A 26,940-nucleotide genomic window follows, 5' to 3' on the forward strand; every position below is an offset into this window, starting at 1 on the left:
CTTCATGACAGCCCCGCACAGCACTGGAACAGGCCAACATCTGGGCTGGGCCACGGCACAGCAGTGTCACCCATGCACCCAGCTAGGGGGCGCTTACCAGTTTCTTACACAATGAAGAACGTGATGCAGGACACTCATGAGCAGCCAAGTGGACAGGGATGCGGGAGAGGTCTGGGAGGCCCAGAGCATGAGAGCTTCCTTCCCTGTGGACTCGGGGTGCCCCTCCCTCCCCACACTGGGAGGCACAAACCCAGAAGCTCCCCGAACGTGTCTGGGTGGCCTCCTCCACTGTCCCAATCTACTTTCTCCCCGCCAAATGGCATCCTGAGGGCAGCTCGTCATCAGTGAGCTCCAGTGCCTATAACTAGGGGACTGAACCAGGCTACTTTGAGACCTGGAGTGGGGGAGGCTATTCAAAATTGCACAGGAAACAGGTGTAAACCAGCAATGTGCCAGGCAGGCCAGGACAGTCAGCCTCCCTGTGGGCTTGCAGAGGAGTGGTGGTCGGCTCAGACCAACTTGCAGGCAGGATCTGGGGGATCCAGAGCCACAGCCACCAGCCATCATAGGTGGTGGTGGCCACACAGGCCATGGCAGCCTGCTGCCCAGCAGCCACCAGCTTTGGTTAATCGGCTGTGGGGTAAAAGGTGCCCTCCCCTCCTAAGACCATGCTGAGTGGGTGAGAGCCAAGCACAGGGCCCAAGACAGAAGCAGGTGCCTGAGACACGGAGAAGGCGGGGTGTGGAGCAACGGAAAATCCTTCACTCGCAGCCATGGTACTTACTTTTCAAATGCTCTACAGAGTAAGGCTTCTCACGGCCCAGTAGAGCGGCTACAATATAAGGGACTGACCCCTTTAACTATCACCGAATCACCAGAACATTGCAAACGTGACAGAGGGAATCCCCAGTGATTCAATGGGGAGACGCGTGAGTCCAACTTGGCATTACAAGTCCAGCGATATAGATGGTGGATAACATGGGCCACATGTCCTCTGCTGTGTACCATGCAGGGGGAAGGTGCACTTCACCCAGCTGCATATGCATGAGCCAAATTTCTGAATTTTTGCTGTGAAGACCAGAAGCACCCTCATGCTTACCAGAGGCACGACCTTTCTGAAGCACCACCTTGCTGACAAAGATTCAACTGAGCTTCTGGAGAATCGTTAGATCCAAGAAGCTTGTCTTCCCCAAGCTTAACTTTTTGGAAGGCAACATTTTAGTATTTCCATTCTGGCTATGGAGTCCTCCCTCCCTCCTGTCCCCATCTCTGCCTGCCTCATCTTCCCCCCCTACTCTCCTTCCTTCTCTCCTTACAGCTCTTCCACCTGACTCCTAACATCTATGGGGTCTGGGAAAGAGTACGAATGGGGACCCACATATCATAGGTTGAAATACTCGAAATCCACAAATCTGGCTGCACCCAGGGCTGGATCTGTGCTCACCCAAAGCTCCCAGTCTGTCCTTGGGGCATCTGCAGGAGCCAGGGGCTGTGCCTGCAGGACAAAGGTGAGACCCCAGGAGCCCGAGTGTGGCATGTGTGTGCTGGACTGGCCCTGGCTGCCACCTGAAGCTGGCTCTCCCTCCCTTGTCTAGTTTAGGACATCTGGATCGGTCCAAGCAACTGCTAAAATGACATTACCAAGCGAAGAGAGGAGGTAAAGCATTTGGGGATTGCAGTCTGCCAAGGTACTCCTTGGGGGGACTTGGAACAACCAACTCTTTTAAAAATACTTCTATTTAAAGAAGGTTCTGGGATCAATAAATCTGAGATACACTGAGTTAACCCCCTCCCAGCACCCCCACCATTTAAACTGCAGGTCCTCTTAGAGCTTGGCATTTTTTTCAAAGAGATGAGAGTACCTAGCATTACCCAAACTTTTTTGTGTACACAGCCCACATTTTACCAAATGCTTATTATTTTCTTCTGGGAAAACTGCTTTCTAGAACATTGTCATCTGGAACATGTAGGCCTACAGGCTGTCACTTCTCTGTCTTGTTTTCAGTAAGGACAGAAGGTGATGGGAGTTTAGGCTTCCAGGACAAGTTGTGTGTGTCAGCCTGTCACTGTCCAGGACAAGTGACGACTAATATTTTCTATCTAACCCACTGTTATCTTATAGGCAGGGACCGATATGACTTTGGCAGCAGCCATAGGGGCTGTGGTTAAGCACCAATTAAACCAGCCAGGAGGCTGGTGCTTACAAGCATGCTCGAAGACCAGACACAGATGCAGACATAGGACAGGTGCTTTGGGGTGAGCACACACCACAGGGATGAGAGAGGTGACAGGAAGACGAGGAAGAGGAAGAAGAGGAGCAGATAAAGGTCACAAGTGCTATGGCCCTGCCTTGACAACGGATGTTGGATGTCAATGTGAAGTACTATCCCCTTCATTGCTGCAGCAGGGCCTGGCCCGAGGCTGATGACAAAGTCTGGGGCATCCCACCTGATCCTGCAGCCGCAGGTGGGTGACCAGCAGGGGCCAGGGGCTACTTCAGACATCTTGGGTCAACGGACAAAGGCAGCAGTTGAGACTTGTAAGCTCAGAGCCCTTTTCTGTTCTCTCTGGGCCTCCAGGTGCTTGAGACCCTCACACACATACCTGGTTGCCCCCTGCATTGTGACACTCATAGACTCCAACGACACCATCAGCAAAATGTCCCAAAGTGTCCAGGCAGTTGGTTCCCTGTTGCAAGGCCCCAAAAGCTATATCCTGGTGGTCAGGGACCCTGGAAAGCAAGGGGAGAAACATCTGCTTGATTCTGCAGGCTGCACACCCCCGTGCTCAGTGATTGTCTCAGGCAGCAGGAACCACGGGAGGAGGCCTACTCCCCTGGCTCATAACCTTCCTCCCACAGGCGGGCTGTGTCAGCCAGGCAGCTTTTCTCACAAGCCCTGGATTGCTAACCCTAAGTGAAGACTTCAAGTTGGAGAAGGATTCTTTCTATCCCATTACCAGGGAAATATTTCTGGAAAGGAAAAGCTCCTCTATTCTTCAATCTTAGGCTGCCTAGAAACTCTTTAGAAAAGCAATTCATAAGGTCAGGTCTTGTTGCCTTGAACTTCCCAGGAGACTTAAGATCTGACCTTTACCTAGTGGAAGGGAGAGCTTGAGTGGCTTTGTCAGGCGGCTGAGACAAACAGAAACAGGGCACGGTGGCTGGGGGCAACATGCCTTAGGATTTGACCCAAAACTGTGCCTGGCCTGGGCCTGTGTCACCTCTCAGACTCCCACTCTCTCTAAACCTCAAACCCCTCTTCTGCACAGCACCTGTGAACAGGTCTGTTGCAAGTATCACAGAAAACATTTCACTGTAAGCACGTAGAGCCCAGTGCCTGGCATATAGCAAGCACCCAGTAAACAGTAGTGCTTATTACAGACACAATACGAATATTAAGTTGGTGTTTCCCTTCCTTATCTGGCATGGATGTGGGGAAGCAGATTCACCTGCTGGTGTGGTGCTCAATGCTTTACATATGGTCTTAAGTGGCACAGGCCCGATGTCACTCCAAATCATGGGTGTCCTCAGGGTGAAACTGCATTTAATGTCACTCGGCCTGGCATCATCACCCACCAAGTCACAGACAACTGTGACAGCAAAAGCAGAGTACGCATCATTTCAGGGCAACAATGCATTGGTGTGAAGCCCCTCACTGGCTAGGAGGGGGATAATGACCGGAGGCTTCCCATGGGTGAAGCCCCCATGGCTTTCTCAGGCCTCAGCGAAAGCCATCCTTCATGGAGGCGGCCAGAGGGAGGAGAACATTCTGAGGTCCCTGCTCTCTGGGGTGGGGTAGGGGTGTGTGGCATGATGTTGTGCATTACTTCCCCAAGCACAGGAAACAGTTCCAGAGGGCGATGTAAGTGAATAGCAGCGATGAGGCAAAGCCACATTATCTAACTCTCAAACAAATCTCTGTGACAAGGGCTCTGAAGGAGCCGTTAGCACAAAAGATAATGGGCGTGACTCTTGAATTCACTGTCCCTGCACTGGAGATAGGGGACTCGCTGTGCGATGCTCTGGGAATATTCACAATAAGGAATGTGCCACATTAAAGCAAAACCTGTCTGGCAATCCCGTTATGAAGATGAAGTTCAGATGGATCCCGAAACCCGCAGACCTGCAGGCCCTCTGATTAGGGTCTCAGTGCTCCCTTAGGATGTGGAGCTCTCATTAATTTAAGACGAAATGCTGGGTATAGAGAGAAGACTCAGAAGAGTATTTCTGCCATCAGTGAGTCTGCAGGTGGGAAGCAGGGTACCGGTGTTATTACTTCCATGTCACACGTGGAAGAACAAGCCTGGAGGGGGAGGCGCTGCTGCAGGCAGGGTCCCGGGCTCTGGACCTCTGCTGGGCGCTGCCATCTGTTCACCAGCCCACAGGAGGGGCAGCGGCATCCTCGCAGCAGAAGCAAGGTGGGGAGTGGATTTATTCTTTGGCCTCTGCCAGGACCAGCACTAACCTTGGCTCTGGACACTTGCTCTCTAGGGCAAGATGAACAACGTGGGTGAGGCTCTAGGAGCCAGAACAGGGAGGCTGGGGAGAGGCACCTGCTGGGCAGAGGGTGCCCAAAGTGCACACCTGGGGGGGCCAACTTACAGAGCTGGTGACACAACAGACCTTGGTCACTTAGCCCCTGTCCTCTCCCAATAGGGCAGGAGGTAAATGAGGTGACACCCGGGACTGTTTCCACCTCTGTGGAGAATGGGAAGGTCACTTGGCAGGAGGCCGCTGTTCAGGGTGCGTGTTTGCATTATCAGGGGTGCCTTGGGACAACTGCAGGGTGAGGAAACCGGGACCCCAGCTCCTGGCTTCTTGCCTGAGGTGCAACCTTCCTTGACTTCTTTACCTCTTGGGACCTCACTGCCTCTCTGACATCCGTTGAGCCCTTTGATCCCCAGTGGCTTACCTTAGTTCTGGGTAGACATTTTCCAGGTACCACTTGAAAGGCTTGCAGCTAAGTTTCTTCCTAAGCTCCAATCGGCTCTGAATACTGGAGGAGAGGGAAACAAGATTCCTTTACTAGCTTTAAGAACGGACAAGTTCCTTACATCAAATCTGAAAAACTGCTGATGAGAAAGGGTTGGGCCGGGTAGTGGAGTGGGGCCCGTCCACACTCCTGCCCCCACACCCTCGTCCCACCTCCCATACGCCTCCTGCCTCGGGCCCTCGGCCAGCCTTGAGCAGAGGCCCCTGCTTTGATACCCGGGCAACCGTCCTGGACTCCGGGAGGCAGAATGGTTCATGGGGTGTGGGCTGACCACAGGCTCCCCCCACCTCCAATGATCCTGAGCAAAGCAGCATGAGAGGGCTCAAGTGACACTTACTTTCCATAAGGAACATTTCTGGCAGAAGGCACCGCTGCGTAATAGAAATTTTTGTATTCATCCATCCAGACCTCTGCTGCCCGGCGGGTGTTACTAGAAACAAAATAAATCTCCTTGAGCTGTGATTTGCTTCCTGGCCATCAGCATCACTTCGTTTGTACTTGTCTGCATGGAGGGCTACTAAGGAAGGTCCTCTGAGGAGGGCTGGCAGCTATGGCAGTGATGCAGAGAGCGGGCTGTCCCCCTCAGCACCCATACCCATGTCTGCACGTAGCTGGCATTCAGTGGGTGCTTCCTGAACCAATAGAACTCGCTTTCTTGTCTTTCACGGAAACAAATTGCCAAAGAACAAAAGTCAGAGTTAGAACTGAAGCACAGGCAGGTACTGGAAGAGACAGGGGCTGGGCCAGCAAGAAGGACACAGAGCGTCACTGCAATAGCCTGCATGACGTATGCACAGATGGCTGGCACCAGGGTGTATAGCCCAGAAACCCTTGGCCTCTGTGCCCTGTCTCATCGCAGCTGTAACGCTACTAGATAATTCTGTGGAAAAGTTAAAAAGACATAAGAATTACTATTCAAAAGACTTTTTTCCCCCTGCAGACTTGAGCTGAGAGAGTGTCCTGTTTGGACAAGGAATAACAGTGCAAAGGGGAGAGAAGCTTTATGGCCCACATCGGGGGCTCCCACTAATGACATCGTGCTGGAGGGACACAGATAGAATGGGTTTTTTCTGACAAGTGAGAAAACCACATGCTTAAATCTCATAATCATACCTACTTAAATCTCAAAACCATGATGTATGATCAGTCAAAGCCATTGGAACAAGCTACTTTTGCATTACGGCCTGTATGCGTGGGCATCAACATTCATACCGTGAGCCTCTCTGCTCCCATATCCTGGACTCGGTTCCAAGGTAGATTCACTCCTCCTTAGAACCCATATAGGAGACATTATGTTCTTCCAAAATAAATACATCAGGGAGGCAAGGATCACCTTTGAAAAGAATTCCTTTTCTCTACCAGGAAGATCTCTTTTCAATGGTGAGCCTTTCAAATTATCTGAGCTACAATTATTAAAATAATTTCTATTCAGGGCACATATCTTTCACATTAAGTGATGTATAGTCCTTTTCTCCCTCTTCGTGCAGTAGACGAACTGTTGAGAAGGCCATTTATGAGACGGGCAAGACAAGATGAATGAGTGGGCCCTCACTTTGGATTCGGCAGTTCCCACTTCTAAAAATTTACCTCAAGGAGAATATATATATGTGAAGATAAGCTCAGTTCAGCATTGTTATTAATGGCAAAAAAAAAAAAATTAGAAACCATATGATGATCGACAGGGAAGTGATTGAATAAATGGGTGATTCTACAGTCATTGAAAATACTGGTGGGGGAACCCTGGGTGGCGCAGCGGTTTAGCGCCTGCCTTTGGCCCGGGGCGCGATCCTGGAGACCCAGGATCGAATCCCACGTCGGGCTCCCAGTGCATGGAGCCTGCTTCTCCCTCTGCCTGTGTCTCTGTCTCTCTCTCTCTCTGTGTGACTATCATAAATAAATAAAAATTAAAAAAAAAAAAAAAAAAAAAAGAAAATACTGGTGGACATTTTACTTGCTGCTGTGGAATGATGTCCCTGACTGGTTGCTGGATGAGAGACCAGTGCAGGGTAGACCTGTGTGTGCAGGGAGAAGGGAAAAGACAGGAGGGGAGGACGGGGTGAGAGATGGATCTGCCACATTATAAGGCTGTCTTTGGTAATGAGATTGAGGATACTTTTTACTCTTGTTCTGTAAGAAATGTAGATGTACAGCAATGAGCATTTAAAGATTTGAAGTAAAAAAAAAAAATAAAGATTTGAAGTGCCTGGGATGCTGGATCATAAGCATTATATCTTAGATGAGCCATTAAATACTCTTAATAGGATTTGGGGGCTTTCCGAAGTGGCCCATGCCTCAACTTCTGCCCAGCTGTGTGACTTCAGGGCTCTTAGACTTGGATTGCTCATCAATAAGATGAAAGAATTGGATTCAAGCATCTCCTAGGTCCCTTTTAGTCCTAATGGCTTCAGGGTTTTGTGAATTCCAATGACACAGTGGTTTTGAATCAGCTAAGTCATTAAGTAATTAAGTCATTTCTTAATTCCTAAATGCAAAGCAATATCCTTCTGTCTACTTGCTAGAGAAAAGATACTAGATAACTTCAAATCAGCTTCCTGGGCTACTCAGTGCTCATTTCAATTCATTCATTCAAACGTTTATTTGGTACCTACTATGTGCCAAACCATCTTCTTGGTGGTGTCCTCTAGAAGGGTCCACTTTCATTCATCCAGGCTCCCTTTGCTTTCTGCTTCCCCTCTGCCCAACCCTATACTCAGTGTAGACAAAGTAGCACTATCAGGAGGCAGGCAGCAGAAAGAAGGTGTGATTCCCATGGGCCAGCTCTGCTGCTTGGTGGTTAAGAAAGTAACTTTAAACCATTGGTTTCCCGTATTTAATTTAAATCATATTAGTAAAGTCTCACTGTCTCACAGTTAACTCTAAACCTAAAACCAAGTATCCACCTAAGGATCTACCCCACCTCTACACTGTTATTCTGATTGGGACCTTCTTTGGCCCCTGGGGAACACATCCACTCAAGCAGACACAAAGTCCTCCAGTCTCTTAGGGGCTTGTAGGAAGCTAACTGGAAACACAGAGACCTGTCCAACTGGATCACTCTCAACTGGTCTTATGGGATGTGGTTGCCACAACCAGAGACAGGAAGAAAGTTTTTGCGGGTGGGTCTCATCACCTTACCCTTTCTAGCACCCACATGCACACCTGGGAGTGGTAAAACAACAAAGGACCCCACTAGGCTACTTGCTCCATTCATTCATTCACTCACTCATTCACTGACAAACTAACCTACACAAATGAGATCATCCTCCACATGCTGTTCTACTGCCCATTTTAGAATCTCTATCTAGAGATACCTGGGTGGCTCAGGTTGTGATCCCAGGGTTCTGGGATGGAGTCCCGCATCAGCCTCCCCATAGGGAGCTTGCTTCTCCCTCTACCTATGTCTCTCTTTGCCTGTTGTCTCTCATGAATAAAGAAATAAAATCTTTAAAAAATATATAATATAAAGAAGAGTGCTTTTAAAAAAGCGTATAAAGCAATGTTCTGTGTATGCTAACAGACTCTTTTCTAAAAGCCTGCCGTGTGCTGGTAGCAACCAATAGCTTTGATTTGGGTATTTGATATGTCTACACAGGAGGTTTTGGGGAGGAATCTCACATTGTCCCTGGGGGGAAAAAACATACCTATCACTGTTTGCTCTTGTAGAGCTCACTGGATAAGAACACATTTTTGTTTCTAATAAAGAACAGAAATGAAGTCAGACAACATTCGAGAAAGGACAGGCCTTTGAAAGAAGATCATTTGGTCAGAAGTTTTGCTATCTGGCTTCATGAAAGTTTCCCAGAACCCAGATTCTTTGCTGAAACTAACTTCTGTGTAATATGTGTGTATTGTGCAATCTGTACTTTGAATCCAAGTTTTAAAACACTATACAGGAGATATGTTAGTCATTCTTTCCAGCTCATTTCCACCCTCTCTCAAGTGCCCCTAGTTTGGTGGCGGCACCAGGTCAGCCAAGTTGTAGGACCAACGGCCAAGGATTCACTCTTAATTCCTGGCTCTTGGTCTCCTGTCACTGTCAGGCCACTGTAAATGCTGCCTTCCAGAAGGTGGCCAAGCCTGGCACCCCCTGGGCAGGGCACTTCCTCTCGGCCTGGGCCACGGCAATGGCTCTAAGAAATGCCCTCACCCCTGCTCCTGTAGTGGAGGGGAGGGATGTTTGCACCATCATTTCCTCCTGGTGTCACCTCCTGGCCACCCTCTGCCCAGTGGCCAGATGGACCTCACTGTAGCTTAAACCAGAGAAAGTCAGGAATGTATAGCAGTTTTCCCTGGCATCAAAACAACATCCAGTTTCCCATGACCTACACAGGTGCTTGGCAAGGGCCGGTCTAGCTCCCTCATCCTGTCTACTGTCCCCTCATTGTCTCAGCTCCAGTCCCACCTGGTGTTCTTCTGCTCTGAAGAAGTCATGCTGCTCTCAGCACCGAGAACCTGCTCATCCTGCAGGAAGCACTGCTCCCCAAGAGTCCACAGCCCCTCCCTCCCACTTTTTGGGTCTGAAACAAGTGCCACTTCCTCAGAGTGTCCCTCTGGCTGCATGCCACCCCACAAACCTCTCCTGTCTCTTTCATGCTCAACCACATGACCACATTTTATCTTTTTTCACAGCATTTATCAGTAGTTGCAATCATCTTATTTAGCTATTCATATATTGGATTGACTACTCCCACCTCCTGGAGGCCAGGCTGGCTGGCTTGTGTGCAGTTTTATCTTTAGCATCTAAAAGAATTCCCTAGAAAAAACCGTGGGCCTGAGACTGGTAATTTGCCTATTTTCTTCAGAAAGCTCATTTGGCATCCTCATGTTTACTAAAATATATCTATTATCTATCATAAATCACATCCCCATGCCCCATCTTTTTGGCTTGAATTTAGTATGGCTTGACTTACATATTGTTCCTTGGATGGTAATGCATACAAAAAAATAAGTCCCTCTTCTTTACAATAATGCTTTCTCATACATTTTTGGAGGTGTGTACAGTTGTATGAGCTTTCACACATGTAAAGTCTTGTGCGATGACCATCACATGAGGATTCAGGATAGCACCGTCACCCTGGACACCCCTCAGGCTGCCCCTCTGTGGTCACATCCCTGCCCCGCCCCGCCCGTCTGCTCTCCATCACTGTAGCTGTGTCCGAAACTGTGTTAAAAGTGGGATTGTACAGTATGCAACTTTTCACTCAGCGTAACGCCCTTGAGAGGCACGCACATTGCAGTGTGTACAGCTGATCCCTATCAATGCTGTGTGGTATGCCAATGAAGGAAACCTATTTCCATACGGCCCAGGGCTAAGTCCTGTCTGGGTGTCTGGGTGGTGGTCACCAATGTCTTCGTCCCTGCTCAGCCTCCCACAACCACTTACCGGGCAAAGACAGTGCCGCTGCCCCCAGGGAAAGTGTAGGGGTGCTGCTTCCGGAACACATGTCCCACGCGGCTGCAGGGGACAATCTCCAGGCTGCCACCGCACTGCCACACTCGGAATGAGATCTCTGCGATGAGGAATGAAGACACAATGACTGACAGAGCCCCAGACTGCTCTGAGCAGCAGCCACCCCAGACAGGGTACAGACACCTGCCAATCACCATCCCATCAAAGGGCACTTGTGCCCTCAACTACTGAAAGAGATGTGAATAAGGAACTGGCCTCCTTCCAGAACATGGTCCCAAACTTTCTACAGTGGAGACATCCGACACATCCTGGATCTCCTGGCTCCATGGCACAATCCAGAAGGTATGTGCAGGCAGATATCTCAAATCAAGCTGTGTACCTTAAATGTATACAATTTTAAATTGTCAATTGGACCTCAATAAAGTTGAAGAGAGAAAAAAAGATCGAATGAAAGTTCATCCATGGGTTCACTAAGAGGGTGTTTCCCCAGTGGTGTTGTTTTACAGAAATGTAAAGTGATACAGACAAAATGAAGAATAATGTCAAATAAACTACCTACCCTGGAACATTTACAATCTTAGATTTTAGCACAGATCTGAATTAGGGAAAAGCCAATGAGATCTGTGTCACCAAATCCAATGTTTTCATTAAACAATTCTATTCCAAATTCAAAAGAAAGAGCATGTGGAAACACTTTCCAGATTCGGATGAGACACCCTGAGATAAGTGTGAATCTTTGGTCTATTCTGAATATAAAGGACACTGAGCATAAGACCATGCATGTCCACGTAGCATCACAGTATCTACCAATGAAATGCTCACATTGAATTCTTCACTAGCTGGTTCATGACCATGGGGTAGTACATTTGCACTTGCTTAGCATCAACACTGTTAGAAAAGGTGTCGCTGAAGGTGTATAAACACTGATAGGCATGAAATGCCCACAATGTAGCTTTGATTTTAGAAACAACAGACCACCATATATGCCGTCTTCCTCTAAAACTTACTTCCGGGGCACTGAGCATTACTATGCACCTGGGCTTTCTCCATCCAGGTGAAAAAACTCTTCCTTAAATTTCAAAATTGATACTCATCCATAACTGTGCATTATTAGCAGGCTTTAAGTCACCTGGGAAGCTCACAGGTGTCTCTTGGACTACGGTAGTGACCAAAGATGCCTGAGTAATTCACAGATCCTTCAAAGCTGGCCACTAGCCAGTTTACTAGCCAGTAAACAATAGCTCGCCTGCTTTGACACAGAATCAACCTTCAGGAGTAATGAGATGCTTAGTTACATTGGCCAGCACTGCTCAGGCCAACGTCAACACAAACGCTGTTCTGAATAACCGTATTTGGGGAAAGCTCAGCACGTGGCTGCCACCCTCTGACCAGGCACCTGTCCTAATCACTAAGCATCCAAGTGACTGCAGGAGACTTCGTGGTTGGTATAAAAGGGCACTTTCTTGACATCAAGAACACAAGGAGGAGGTAAGACAATCCACAGAATTAGCAGTCACTGCTACAAGTAGAGAAGGATCAGAAGTGAGGGGGGGATTACTGTAGACCATGAGTGAGGTGCTGGGTAAATCCTCTAGATAAAGCCTCATCTGTGGTAGCCGCAGGTGCCCGACTGCTCAGTTGAAGGTGTGTTACTCCCACTTAGGGACAGAATCACAAGAGCTCCTCGTACTGGATGCGGCAAGCTGAAGTAGTAGGAATACCCCATCGGCTGGAAATGAGTGATCCTGGCAGCTGTCATAGGCCCTTTGTAACCAATACCCTTGAACCCTTGAAAAATGTAGGGTCATGACTACCCACACCCCCTGCAGTCAAGGACTTCTGATTGTCTTTCTCAGAGTCCAAAAAAACCTTGAGTAAGAAGTTCTCTGTATTTCAGGAAATAAAATTTAGATATGGGGTTGCCTAACTGGAACCTCCAAAACTGGGGGCTAGGAAGGCCCAATGGCTTCTATAGGCAGAAGCTGTTAAATACGAAGGGATCCCTTCAGAGATCTAGTGGGAGATTTTGAAGGCCACATACAATTACAATTATATTCAGCTCTGGTTTTGCTTGAATTTGGGGATACCACAACTTGGGAATGATTCCTCAAGATAACTGGGTGGATTCTGAATTAGGGAGCTTGTGTGTGCATCGTAGCTCTGCTAACGACCAGCTCTGAGATCTGAGGCAAGAACTTGGTCCTTCAAGAAAGCAGGAAATGAAGTGTATGGAGTTGTGGAAAATTTCTATGTTATATACCTGAAACTAACGAAACTAACACTGTGTGTTAACTACTTAAATTTTTAAAAAATGGGGTGGGGGTGGGGGTGGGGCGCCTGGGTGGCTCAGTCAGTTAAGCATCTGCTTTTGGCTTAGGTCATGATCTTGGGGTCCTGGGATCAAACCCTGCATCGGGTTCTCCACTCAATGGCAATATCTGCTTCTCCCTCTCCTTCTTCATCTCCTTCTGTGATCTCTCTTGCTCTCCCTCAAATAAATAAAATCTCAAAAAAAAAAAAAAAAAAAAAAAAAGAGCATATAATGAGCTGATGTACCAGAAGCAGCCTCTATCTGAATACTGTGGGGACATGACACAAAGGATACTGGTATCCAAGGAGCCTGACCCTATGTCTCCTGGGGGCTAGGTATCAGGTTCTTTGTCTTTTTAATTGCTTACATTAGGCTTACATTAGTAGGTAGGAAACATGGAAGCTGTAGTGGTTCTTTTTGGCAGGGGAGTGGGGGAGGAGAGGAGGGTGTACTTGGAGGAGGTGGTTTTGGATTTTGAGTAAAGGCATCCCTGCACCCTGCCTCCCTTGACACATATCCACACATACCACGCTGGCTGGACACCTGCTGGTATGCACCCAGTGCTCAGAAAAGGAAGTCAGAGTGGTGTCAGAAAGATGGACTCAGACTGGGGACTTCTGTTGCTGGAGCTCTGAAGACAGTGGAAGACTCCTGGAACTCTTTAGCTTTACAGAGCCAGGCAAGGGGAGGGAAGGTACCAGACGGTGCCCAGGCAGGGGCTGCTTCAGCCCCTTCCTCCCTGTCCCACTCCACCCTGATCACAATCCCCTCAAGCCCTTCCAGGGAACCTCACCTGTGTCACAGCTACATGAATATAAAAACCAAACCGACAGCAGCAACAAACAAACCAGGTCATTAAAAAAAATTCTCTCTCTTTTCTGTTCTCTGGGCGAAATAACCTTCTGATGCTTCAATCAATGCTCTTTCTCCTCTGTGACACAAAGGCTGGCCACCATCTCGTCTGTCTAATCCGTGCTTTCAGCTAATGGCACACATTGCAAAGCACATCCTGGCTTCAGGAGATGGTTGCCTAAGTGATGCACTGTCCTATTGGGTGGGTGGGGGGGATCCTGGCTGGCAGGGTCTCCACAAAGCCATCAGGGGATGTCTGTGCAGTGAGGGGGACTCAGAATTCTCTTCAGAAGGTTAATAAATCTTCTGACGCCGTTCGTGCTCAAACCACTTTAATACAAGTCCCTCCTACCTGTCAACGTATTGTTAAAAAAACCAAAAGGAGTTTGACTCCTGGTCCTTTGCCCCAGTGTAGTTACTGAGCCTAGAGAGGCTTTCAACATCAAAACACCACAGACAAACGCTCCACAGAGGAGATGTTGCCACTAACTTTAGCATCATAAAATGAGAGAAAAATAAGAGGCTAGTCTAGTTTTTTCTTTTAAATGAAAAATACCCAAATTTCTGTTACAGGAAAAACCACTAAAAATGACAGTGATGTCACGTTTTCCTCCCCGTCCTTGCCCTGCTTCCTCCCAGGGTGCACCCATCCAACGATGGAATTAACTCGAAAGCATCCGTAGCTGAGGAGAATCAGTTCAGAACCCCTGACAGAAAACCCTAAACAAACAATTAAAAAAAAAAAAAAAAAAGAATTGAGTCTTTTTTCTCTTAATGCAATAAATATGATTTGGCTACTAAATGTAGACCAAAGTCTATAAAATTTCATTGTCCCTAAACCTGAGGAAAACTGATTTGCACGGGTTATTAAAAACAAAAACAAAATCAAATCAAATTGGAATCATTCACAAAGTTGTAAAGGAGGGCTTAAATGCCAAGGCCTCTCTGCTCCGTCTGATTTCTACCATCCCAGTTTGGCCAACCCCAGAGGCTGGCCAGGGCTCGTTTTCCACTCCACATGGCTGAGCACAGATCCCACATGTTTCCCCATGTCTGTAAGCTCTTCAGGTGACAGAGTTAACACCTGACCCCAGACACTAGTGAAAGGGATGCTATTGATACTTGTATGGGGGCCGACGGCAAGTGATGGTGACCAAGGCCTTTAGAGTTTTTTCCAACTGGCTCCCTGCACACTGCCAGCTCCTGCCTAACAGCCTCTTCAAAGCTTCCACTTTTCATTTGGACATCGCTGAAGGGTAGGAAAAGGCCATGGTTTCATCAGACTGGAAAGAAGACACTCAGGCTCATACATACCCAGGTTTTCTCCTCCCCACACGTCCATCATCATGTCATACTTCCCCAGTTCTTCAAAGTAGAGCTTGTCCATCACGAATAGTCCACCAGCAATCATAGGGGTTCTGGAGAGGCAGAGAGAGAGTGGGAGGGAAGAGAGGGACGGGCCAGAGACTAAGGTCAGATCTTCTGCATTCTCATGCCAACGTCATGTCTACAAGTTGATCTTAAAAGCAATGGCATAGCCATGGCTCCCCATTCAGAGCTCAGGACATCCTCACTGTTTTTCCACTGCTGACTTCGAATGCCTCCCACCTGCCCTGCTCAGACACTCCCACAGCGCCAGGGCCTGGACCCAGCCTTCCCTGTAAGACGGTGACTATTGGAGCTGGGGGCACTCACTGACAAGGGGCCCTAGGCAGGGACTTGGTTTTTCTATGCCTCAGTTTCCTCATAGGATTAGAAAAAATAATATGTAAATAATACATATAAGCCCTTAGCATACTCAGGAGATGCTTGATAACGTCAGTTATCCTCATTCTCATCCTGAAGCTGGTTCCTGTTAGCTGGGACTCAACACTTCTGTTTACTCAGCCTGGGCAGGGTGGTGGTGGGGTTAACTGAGCCCCCACCTCCTTCCCAGTAGATGCCCTGAGAACTCAGTGTCAAGTGCTGGCAGGCTGTGTCAGGGCTGCCACCTAAGTGTGTGTCTAGCATGGAGGGGCAGCCCACACTCACACCTCCCACAGGTGGTGGACTCCTGACTCCCAACCGCAAGTTTCTCAGCAGGGCACAGGCCTGAGTTCTCTCCTCTGTGGGCAAATGGGAACGCAGGGGTAGCTCAGGGAGGGAGGCTGAGCAGGAAGGGGAGCAGCTGAGGGGACTCACGCCCCCCCCAACCCTCCCTGTTCGCTTTAGTCTCCAAGCTCAACCTGAAGAGCCGGCCCTGCTGGAAACCACTCTATGGTACAAATGTGAAGGAAGTCCCTAAACTTGGAGATTTGTCTCATATATATGTACGTCAGGCTTCATCTGAGGAAATCTCAAAGTACTTTATTCTGTGATGGAAGAAGCTAACTCTCCCTTGAGCTCTGACAGGGGAAACAGGGTGGGTGGTGGGCAGGAGGACAAAGAGCCTAACTTAGCGTCTACGAAACAAATGCCCCGAGCGGGGTCACTGAGGGGGGTGCCCCCTGCAGGATGCTAACACTTACTTTATGGGGGCAACTGGGTTCCCCTGCCGGGATCTTCTCTGCTCAGGGGTCATATAATCCCATTTGAAGACCAAGTTCCAGTCAAAACCTGCAGGCCATAGGAAAGAAACCAAACATTAGGGTGCTGATGAGAACGGAGGGTACTCCTGGCACCCCGTCCCTCACAGCTCAGACGATTTGGTATTTGGACTGGACTGAGAGCCACACACAGGAAAAAAAACAAAAACAAAAACAAAAACAAACCCCAAAATAATAAAACCACCACTAGAGAAGCAGCAGAGGGGAGGGCGCCAAGGGTGGACCCAGGGCCAGGGAGCCAGTGAAAAGGGCGCATACCAGCGACTCCTTCCCTGAGGAGCTCACCCCCAACAGAAAATGTGGGGTGGGCTTTCCTACATAAAATGCCTGCAAATAACTCTGACAGGGAACACAGGGCGGCAAGGAGGACAAAGTCCAATCTGCCACTGTGCCTCCCATCCTGTCCCAGGCCAAAAGAGCCCAGGGAGGGGACGAGAGCACAGGTCTCCCAGCCGGCACACTTGGCTTCCATGTCCCTTGACTGTAACCAAACCATACGGGGCAAGGTGGCAGAGGGAAGGCTTTTAGATGAAAATGAGCCCAAGGAAGTGGCAAAGCCGGCAGCAGGCTGCAACTTCTGAGAAATACGGCGGCTGTCCCAATTCATTTGTAGAATCTACAGGCCAGTCAGGACGGCTCAGCCCAGGCCTGGTGCCTGCATGTAGTTTATGACATTTGACAAACTGCTGGGTCTCACCCTTACTCAGAAGGTCCCCACGTTGAGCCAGTGGGAACCAGTACACCCCATCTGCTGATGCTCTCAAGACGCACGAGGAGACCATTTCGTGGTGACAGGTGGCTCACTTACTGCATTTCCGAGGGCCTGGCAGCCAAACCTAATTACTCCAGGGTCATCTATCCCTCAGCTCTATGCCATCAGGTTTTTTGTCAGCAGGCCCTGTGCAATACCTATGTTTGGGTTTCTCCTCAGGGTGTTCTGAGGTCAATGGGTCTGTATCCTGAACAGGCCAGGATGCGAGGTTGGTGGTCTCTTGGGCCAGCACAGGATGCAGTTTCTGGCCCAGCCAGGGGCATGGGACCCAAATGGTCTCCCAGCTGTCACTGCAAAGTGTGGCAGGCTGGCCAAAAAAGAGTGAGCGGCAGGGGAGCCGGGCAGCAGAGACAGTGGCACAGAGAGGAAACTGAGGCAGGCCCCACTGGGCTTTCATGAAGAGCCCAGCTCTGCCCAAGGGAGAAAGCCTGCCTCAACGAGAAAAAAACAAACGTCCTGCCTATGTGATTACAGACAATGCAAAGTCCTCAATGGGCCAGGTGATATAACATTACCTGCATTTTTGGTATAATTGTTAATATTTTATTAATTTGGTCCAAAGAAACTAAATTAGGTTTTGAGAATCTGCTAAAAATGTCATCCTTGATTTTTTTCTTAAAGGAATTTGAGTAAACTAGGTGCCTACTCTTCCTCCGACCCAGCAGGAGGCCAGCACTCTTGCCCCCTGCCCCCACCCCAGAGCATCTGTGTCCTGCACTGACTCTCACATAAGCAGCCCATCAAACCTCAGCTCTTGCAAATCCTCAGGGGAAGAACGCATTATGAACACTAATGTTCTCTTGATAACTAAGGACCTGTCCTCTTTAAAACTTCAAACCTTCTTACCATTTCCTAAGCATCTTCTTTGAATTTTAAGTTTCCTGATGTAAGGAGAGTCCTCCCACCACGGCTGCCCTGTTGCTGATGCCCTGGGATGGGGGAGCTGCTCACTCACATCTTTGACCTGGTGCTGGCCACTCTCACCCCTTTACTACCCCCGTGGCCGGTGCTACTATGCCCCCACTTCTCAGATGGGCATGCTGAGGTGCAGAGGTGAACTGGCCGGCCTGTGGTGACAGGGCAGGTGGGTCAAGAACCCGAGTCTCACGGACTCTTGGCATTCTGTCTTCAGAGGCTGTGCCCAAATTTACAGTTTCAACGTCTTCTTCTTCTTCTTCTTCTTCTTTTTTTTTTATGTTAGACTATCAGTTAATCCTGTGTGTGTCTGTCTGGAATGGTCCAACCTCTCTACTCAGCTCAAAGTGTTAGAAGGTGGGAAAAGAAGGCCCTTGTTTCCCACCAAGCAAGAGGGGTGTTGGACAACTAGAAAAAAAATCATGGATCTTAGGCGTAAAGAATCAATAGTGAATAGATTGCACAAACAGAAGGCAAAGGCTTTGACATCTCTTTTAGCAGTACTGGGGAGTCTTTGCTGACCTCTTGGCCCTCAGCCAAGTTCTGAGAGGTGTGGCTGCCAACCAGATGAGTTTCAGAGCTCAGGACATTCACTGCTCTGACCCTGGAGCACAGGTCACCAGCCCCCAACCAACCCTGCCAGTCCCAGGGACATGAGGACAACCAGGAAGAACCAGATGTCATGTGACCAGTTCCTTCAAATGGCTGCCATGATCCCTATGCACCTCTCAGCACCATGAGGCACCACATGAGACCAGTGGTTCTCCAAGGATGGTCCAGGAGCCCATGGGGGTCCATACACCCTTTCGGGGGGTCTATCACACCAAAACTACTTTTATATTTACATGCCTCTTTCACTACTCACACTCTTTCAAAAGCATATGATAGAGCTTTTCAGAAGCCGCAGGACATACAGCATCGGTACTCTGATGGACAACAGGATGTGTACCTGCGTCCTCTTGTGTTTTAACAATCTCTTGCCTTTAATTTCTAATATAGCAAATGCTCATACATACACATAAGTTCTTCGGGGCCTGTGATAGTTTCTGAGAAGGTAAGAGCATGAGACAAGTCACTCGTGGGGCCCAAGGGGTGGTGGGTGTGAAGAGCACATCCCGAGGCTGTGAGGACCAACAGGAAGCTGGTGTGGCCCTTGGAGGCAAGGATGTGGGTGGTCAGCAAGGTAGGGAGCAGGAGCCCACAGCCAAGCCAGGTGCAGGGGTGACTAGGGGGTTTGGGTGGTCAGCGAGAGTTGGGGTGACCCAGGTGGTGGGGTAGATGGCTTTTCCCCCAGGGAGACACAGGCTGTCAGAGGAGCTGGTATCAGGAAGGAGGCAGAGCCGAGCCCAGCCCTGCTACTCTATAAATCCTGAGCTCCGTGATGCTCACCACACAGCCTGTCAGCTCTGGCAACTCCTCATCCAGGCTCTGACTTGGGAAGGCTTAATCTTCACTGATTAAAAATGACACCAAAACTGTGCACTAAGCCCCACATGTCATAACAGCCACAGAAGGTCAAAGAGATAAGAGGAGAACAGGAAACACAGGAAGTTCTTTAAGGGAAATGAGACTATTTTTCTCTCTTTATGAGATGCTACTTGTCCAGCACGGAGGCGCCCTCTGCTCGCAGCGTGGGCGCCAGTGGTGTGAAAGTTGCGGTCACTGTTGCTCACGACCCTGAGGGGGAGCAGGGATCAGCCTCCAGGCGGACGGCCTGAGCAAGGCAGGGTGGAGCAGGAGCGGCACCTACCGCCTTTCAAGTCTGCGGATGCCCCCACGTACTGAAAGTTGTCCATATTAATGACATCGATGATAGGGGACACGACCCGAGTCCTGTCCTAAAAAACAAATCAACAAAAGACGGGAGTAGGTATCACCAACAAAACAAAGCCTCCTGTACCCCCCACCAGAGGCAGATGTCAGTGTCAGGCAGCCTCAGTAACAGCCACCCCCTCTCACCACCTGTCCCACTGGGCCTACGGGGGCCCCGGGGCTCCCCATCCCACACGCCCTGCCCTCTGCCGTCACACTGATGGGCCCTGGTCTGTGCCGAGCAGGGTCGGGGAGGGGAGCAGCTAGACAGCTGTGGCCATGGGACACCTCCGGCGCTTGCTTTCTTGGCTGAAGGCAAGGACCGCACCTGGGTGTTCCCAGTATTCTTTTCTGTTTTCCCAAATGTCAAAACTTCCAACCACGGGGGGCTTTCATTCTGATAGAATCTAAGCTCAGCTGTCTTTAAATGTCCTAATATGCAAGTTGTGGCCAACCTTGGGAATGGACTCATGGCTGAGATCCTCACACGATGATGCTAGGAATCTATTTCTGTGGGCCTGAGGGGTGTGTGATGAGGAGAGCATAGCTATCATTATGGCCGAGGGTAACCCAAATCAGCTCAAGAATCCCAGATTCGAACTTTGTCTTACCTGTGACTCTACCCAACAAAACATTTTTTCCCCCTTAGATGGAGGCATTTCTTTGACAGCCACAGTTATTATTCTGGTCGTTTGTGAACATAAGGTCTTTTACCTTTCCTGCCCTCTTTAAAATCAGAGGCTTGATGCTGGTGAGAGGCACTGCCCCATGCGGCGAGTTAATAAAAGGGTAAGTGCTTTCCTTGAGCCATTTACAGAACCCGTGTTAACCAGAAGAAAGACTTAGAAAAACAAATTAGTAATAGAATCTGCAGAGCTAAGAACAGAATACATCAGACGAACACATAAGAGAACAGTATGAAGTTCCAGCACCACCCAGCTGCAAGTTTACGGGGGCACTGCAAACAGAAGTCAATCTTCCTTGCCTGGCTCAGTCTGGACCTGGGGGTGGGAGTCAAAGACCATAATATCCACTACTTTTGACTTCTTTTGGTAGGACTGGAATTAGTGGGAATTACAATTTTCCACTCCTTCTGCTATCCTTACTTGAGGAGAGGGTATTTGAAATAATCCTGACAGCTCCACTGTAGAAGTGTGTGGTCTTCACCGGTAGTATCTTGGTTGTGGCTTTCCTGTGTCCTCTGCTTCCCTTGGGGACAGTATGGTGCTGTGAGAACTGGCAGTGGGGTGGGATGGTGGATAGGGGTTGGGGGGCAGGGGTGGGGATTCCAGGGGGGCTTCTTTCAACTAGATGTGTGTTTATGTGTAAGAGGACTCAGTTAGGGATGTAGTAGAACCTGCTTTGCCATCCTGGCTCCGCCTCCTGTATGAATTCTGGACATGATATCAAGTTCTTCATGTGTCAAATGGGGGTAATACCTAAATTAAAGGTAATATGTAACATGTCTAACATGTAGTTAGTACTAAGTAAGGAATACTGATTATCGTAATATTACAAATTACAAGTGGACAATATCAACATATTATATCATAATTACTAGTAGCTTGTAGTTAGTATTTCATGACTTACCGTCCGCCAGCTATACCCTTGTCACACCTGACTTGTAAAAGGCATGACTTATTCATTTTCCATTTCTCTAGTACTTTCATTAAGTTGGCTGTATCACCCCAAAGAAACACTTTCTCAGTAGGGAGGAAAGAAAGTCAATAAAACAAGTAAAAAGCAAGAGAAATGGCAAAAGGCCAAAAGTAATACCACTGATGATGTTTCGAGAGACAAAGGCACACAGAGTGTGCCACGGGTCACCCTGACAGCCTCAAAGTGTCGGTTGTGTGGTTACGGGCACCCCGTGCTGCCACAGGCCTGCGGGGCAGGTTTCTCAGGGGGCAGCATGGCTGGAGAAGGCCAACCTGCCCCCCAGCACTGAGGCAGCCAATGCTCAGATCGCACTTGGATGCCAGGCCTTGTTCTAAGCACTCTGCCCCTTTTGAGCTCAGAGAGTTGGCTGCAAAGCTGCAGGCAAGGAACGAAGGTCCTTGTGAGAAAAAGCAAAGGGTTGTATTCGACAAATCCGGCTTTCACCAGCCTCTGCTGATCCTTGCCTCCTACCTGTCAAGTGCTTTCCCCTCCAGACGTAGATCCCTATGGTGAATAAAATACTCTTCGAATAGATGTCCAAGAGGCACCCCCTCCCCCGATTTCCGGCATCAGGGAAAACCAGTGTGAACCCTGGGCCTCACCTCAGCCACCCTCTCCAGGAGGGGCTCCAGCCAGTGCTCGTTGCATTCACAGTGGCTGTCTAGGAACGTCAGGACCTTGGCCTGGGCTGCATCAGCCCCCCGGACCCGCGAGCGCATCAGGCCTGCAGAAGGAATTTCAAAAGCGCATCAGGGTAGCTGAGCAAAAGGCCACAGAACAGCCCATCCAGCACCGCATCGCCTCCCCACCATGCGGCTCTGCAGCCCTCGTGCAAACTTGGGTGGTAGGATCAATACCACCCTGTGGTTACAAAGACACAGTTCTGTCAGGACTTCTGTTTCCAAATTAATTGGATGACCGGGGAGACAATTTTCTTAGAACTACTGCCCTCTGAGAAAGGCCTTTACATAACTGAAGTCTCCTTTATCAAGCAAGTGAAAGTGTGGAACTTTCACAACTACTTTCCTGCGACACAGCAACAGAGTTTTCTAATTAGCTGGGCCACAGAAGGTGTTACTCAAGATGCTTCAAAGGGCTGATGGAGCCGATGTGAATGGTGATAATGTAATGAGAACAATGCTGCAAATATCTCTTTCTAGGACTTACCACCGCCCAGTAAACATACATGACAAACCTCAGGTGATTGGCTTTTACACAAAATCAGTCCCATTATCGGTCCAACCATACCATTTATCACGTATTTGTGATCTGTTCCTAATATACAGTGTTTACTACCACACCAAGTCCTATCACAAGTAGTATATGTGTCACTAAACAAGGTGGTTGTAAATGGCATTTGTTCTTCATGCTGGGCTCTCTGCAGTACCCCCTGCTTCGTCTGTGGTTTAGCTTTTCACAATTTCAGTTAGCCATGGTCAACTGCAGTCTGGAAGCAGACGATCCTCCTGCTGATCGATGTATCGTCAGAAGGTCAGTAATGGCCTGACACTACGTCACTTTGTCACTTGTGTCACTTCATCTCGTTACGTGGGCATTTTATCATCTCATGTCATCACAAGAAGGATAAGTACAGTAGAACAGGGTATTTTGAGAGGCCACATGCACATAACTTTTATACAGTATACTGTTATAATTGTTCTACTTTATTATTGTTGTTGTTGATCTCTTACTGTGCCTAATTGATAACTCAAACCTTGTTGGAGGTATGCATGCATAGGAAAGAACACAGTATACATGGGTCCCATGCTACTCATGGTTTCAGGCTTCTACTGGGGTCTTGGAATGTATTCTGTGGATAACGGGGGATGACTGTTTATGAAGATAACATGACTATTCACAACCAGTAAGGATAAGTGTTTTAAGTTCTTTTATACACAGTCATCAAAATGGGTGTTCAATGGTTCTTACAGAGCTGCACACCACAGGAAGGAAGAGACAAAGGTTCCAGGCCTGGTGTTGCAAAGGCAAGAGAATCCATTTGTACTGGGCAGACCCTTCCTTAGAGCACAGTTATAAACCCTGATCAAAACATAGGAAGCAAGTATCGGGAAGGGCCAGAGAGCAGTCAGGAGCATGCAGAAACTAGAGAGGGTTCAGTCCATCAAAGAAGAAAATCACATGGAGTGAAGTCCCTGTGTATGTGCTGTTTCTCCTGAGGTTACTCTATGATCCACCACAACATCAGGTTTTTGGCTTGTGGTGTCAGAGGACAGAGTTCAGGGTCTTTACAGTGGCTGGACTCTAGAGGGGGAGATCTGGGAAAGAAGGTTAGCCCCATTCTGGTGATAACCTCCCCAGAAGTTCTTGGCTGACTCCTGAACGTCAGGCACAGTGTGGAGGATCCCAAGGAGTCCAAGGAAAGAACAATCCAGAAGGCAGAAAGAACAGAGAGTTTGGCTGGTAACCAGCCCAGCCCTGAGACACAGAATTTGGCACACAAGTCCTGCCAAGTTAGAAGGGCGTGGTCATCTTTGAATTTCCCCAGCTGATTCTAATAAAGAGCCAGATGAAGACTCACTGGCATATAAAATCCCCAGCACTAAATGGGGTTACAGCCATTCCTTCACTGCCATAATACCTTAGGCAACTGATTTTCTGTCATCAAGTAGTAATACTATAGGCACCTGTATATATGCTTAAATATATGAGATACACACACACAAACACACGGGTACACCCAAGCACACATGCAGTTGTATGCGTGCATTTTCTCACTCAACTCTCGCATACTTCATTTATTCCATACAGGCTTCCCATCCTCTGCCTTCCCCCAGCTGCCCCTCTTCATCCTGTTTCAAAACAAAGCATCAATATGGGCTCTTACCCAAATGAACATCCTAACCTGAAGTACTTAGAAGCATGATTTCTGAGGCTAACGGCACTCTCTGACAAGGCTAGCAAGTGATCTATCAGTTATAAAACGCCGACATGAAAAATAATTTTTCTTTTCCTCCTCTTCTTTTTTTTTTTTTTTTTTCCTGTGCTAGCAGACACTTTGGGTTTAAATTCAAAAAGTCATTATGCAGTTTGGGAGCAAATAGAATTCAAGATTTTCCGTCTGATCTCAAGGTTTTGGTTTATTCTAAGCTTGGGAGACAGATGTGAGTCCCGTGAATAGAGCTTGCTTAGGAGCAAAGCTGATCCCATTGTCTATGTATCTTGAACATCTGGACTGACAACCTTAGTTGGTTAAAATACGGTGCTGAGGGCACTGTCCTAACAGGCTCAATCACTTTATCGTGGCTGAAAATTTATGCTAAGAAAGACTGCATTGCTTGACTCCGGCTGGACTGTACAGTGAATCAGAAGAGTATACACTGGTCAGGGAATGCAAGCACCAGTCCAGGGCCAACAGTCATTCTCATATAATCCAAAGGGCACGTGTAAAATCTGTGCATCTTCCTATACTGACAGATTTCTCTGGATGATGCTAGAGCCTAGAATCCAGACACCGTGCCCTCCAACAGCACTGATGCACTGGATGTTAATTACATTGTGATTTTAGCTTCCTTTCCAGACACTTCAAAGTAATACTTTCCCCCTTTGGAGTCTCTCTTATAACTGCCAATAAAGTCAACTCGATGAGCCCAGCTCCAGCAGATAAGAGTGACAGCAGGTTTTGAAGCTGGCATTTGCAAGATCCAATAAGCATGTAATTGCAGTGTTATCTTCCTTCTTGGGATGCCTCACCTTCAGCGAGCTGTCAAACTTGAATCCCTTATTTTATCAGATGCCTGGAGCATAGAGTCATTAAACTTCTCATTGCTAAATCTTTGTTTTTCTTCTAAACTCTCGTACTCCAGGGACTGATAAGACTTCCTAGGTTCTAAAAGGAAAAGAGGAGCCAATTTTCTAAATACATAAATAAAAATGTAATTTGAACTCCTGCCCTAGTATACAAACAATTTCAATTAAGCTTTGAATGTCCTCCCTAGGCTTTGCTGGGCGAGGCTCCCAGGAGGCTCTGGTAGAGAGAGACAGACAAAAAGACTAGGAAGTTAATTGTGCTTTCAGCTGAAACATTTCTTTAAGTTATCTCTGGGCTTGGGAAAGTCAGAATTCAACTGTCTTGGTATTGAATTAAGAAAAAAGAGTCTTACCTTCTCGCCGATCATTTCTGAGAACCCGTACCTTCTCAATTTTTCCCAAGAGAGCCCCATCCTCAGCTGGGGAGAGAAAGAAGCAGGGCATTTGGAATCTCGTTTACAAGGTTCGTATTCAAAGATTGTGATTCTCGGTCATCTGTGGGTGGAGGAGCTCCTGGGGCATCGAAGAGGCACCTCTTCTTTCTGTGGCCCTGACTTCCGGCTTTTTCAGGAAACTCGTCATTAGCACCCACAGTAAGGAGAGCTGGCATCCAGGAGAAGGGCTGGGGAGGGGGGCCGAGTCAGACTCAGTACTTACGGTCATTGCTGTAGTCATCCACCAAGATGATCTCTTTTATGAGATGGGGTGGGCTTTTCTTAAGCACACTGAGGAAACAGATAAAGAATGGAGGCCTTTTAGGGGCATCATTTGGGGTGGTCCCAATCCTTGGTTGGAGAAGCCACTGGCCACTCCTTGTGCTAGTGACCTGCCTGTCCCCCCACAGACAGTCCTAGCCCAGGTGCGCTTGGGTCACAGGGCTGTGGCCAGCATCCCTGCCAGGGAGAACCTCCTGTAGGTCTAATAGGTGGCATCTCCTGCCCTCACCTGACCACTGTCCTCAACAGGGCCGACCTGGCTTCATTGTGGAACGTGATCACCACGCTGGTGGCTGGCAGGTCCACTCGCCACTGCTTCCGCTGACACCTAAGGGGAGAGAAAGATGGTTCTCTGAATGAAGGACCCTGACCAGCCTCGGGAAGCCTCTGGAGAGCACAAGCAGCCCAACCTGCAAAGGTGGACACTCTGGGATAAACTGGTTATCTGCAGAAGGGACTGGTCTATTCTGAGAGAGAGTGATGGCGGGACATAAGGAAACAGAAAAACACAACCGGAGTTACATTTTAAAAGATGATTTCGGCGAAAAGTAACATATTGAGAACATCTTTCTAACGCTGAAAAAAAAAGCGTGTTTTAAAACAGTGAAGTCCCATTTATTCTCACATGCAGATACACCTCTAGAGATGTGCTTTTCACAATTCACAGTGGTTATTTCTGAGGGGTGGAACCAAATTCGTGTCGATGTTCTTTTCTCATTTCGGCAGCAAGCACGTAAGGCGTCTGCGACTCTTGGCAGCACTGCATGTGGAACCTGACTCGGTCCCGCTGACTGCCCTCCCCAACCCAGGGCAACAGGGATGCACGTCTGTCACCCTGCCAGGCTGGGGCAGGGTGAGGGCCAGGCCCATGGGAACCTGAGCACGCCCGCTCTCGCCTCTCACTCTGAGGAGTACTCAAAGACCCCAGGGACGGCCTCTGAACAAAGTCGATTGGAACAGCCAGGGATAAACTAGGGGCAGGTCAAAACAAGGCACTTCTCAGGTCTGGTCTCCACAAACAGACACAAGACTGCAACAACATGGAATGGTTCTTTTAAAAAACAGGACTGCTGCTTTAGGTTGAGGACGCTAAAGGGCCCCATGCTAGAGAAAGAAGTGACCCATCAAGGTATAGATGGAGCTCAG

General features: G+C 48.5%; 1 protein-coding gene across 3 annotated transcripts in view; it reads right to left on the reverse strand.

The window, feature by feature from the left end:
• The window catches only part of GALNT2 (polypeptide N-acetylgalactosaminyltransferase 2), a 190,213-nt gene that overhangs the window by 10,127 nt on the left and 153,146 nt on the right, over positions 1 to 26,940 (reverse strand). For all 3 annotated transcript variants that reach the window (XM_077894546.1, XM_077894547.1, XM_077894548.1), the window contains exons 4-14: positions 26,024 to 26,122; positions 25,736 to 25,803; positions 25,432 to 25,497; positions 21,913 to 22,034; positions 19,590 to 19,677; positions 16,075 to 16,162; positions 14,882 to 14,985; positions 10,378 to 10,504; positions 5,332 to 5,424; positions 4,914 to 4,997; positions 2,605 to 2,731 (exon numbers count right to left, since the gene is read on the reverse strand). In XM_077894546.1, coding sequence (XP_077750672.1) covers positions 2,605 to 2,731; positions 4,914 to 4,997; positions 5,332 to 5,424; positions 10,378 to 10,504; positions 14,882 to 14,985; positions 16,075 to 16,162; positions 19,590 to 19,677; positions 21,913 to 22,034; positions 25,432 to 25,497; positions 25,736 to 25,803; positions 26,024 to 26,122 — 1,066 coding nt within the window. The remainder of the gene's footprint in view (positions 1 to 2,604; positions 2,732 to 4,913; positions 4,998 to 5,331; positions 5,425 to 10,377; positions 10,505 to 14,881; positions 14,986 to 16,074; positions 16,163 to 19,589; positions 19,678 to 21,912; positions 22,035 to 25,431; positions 25,498 to 25,735; positions 25,804 to 26,023; positions 26,123 to 26,940) is intronic.

The sequence above is a fragment of the Canis aureus genome, chromosome 4, assembly GCF_053574225.1.
Source record: "Canis aureus isolate CA01 chromosome 4, VMU_Caureus_v.1.0, whole genome shotgun sequence".
NCBI classification, from domain to species: domain Eukaryota; kingdom Metazoa; phylum Chordata; class Mammalia; order Carnivora; family Canidae; genus Canis; species Canis aureus.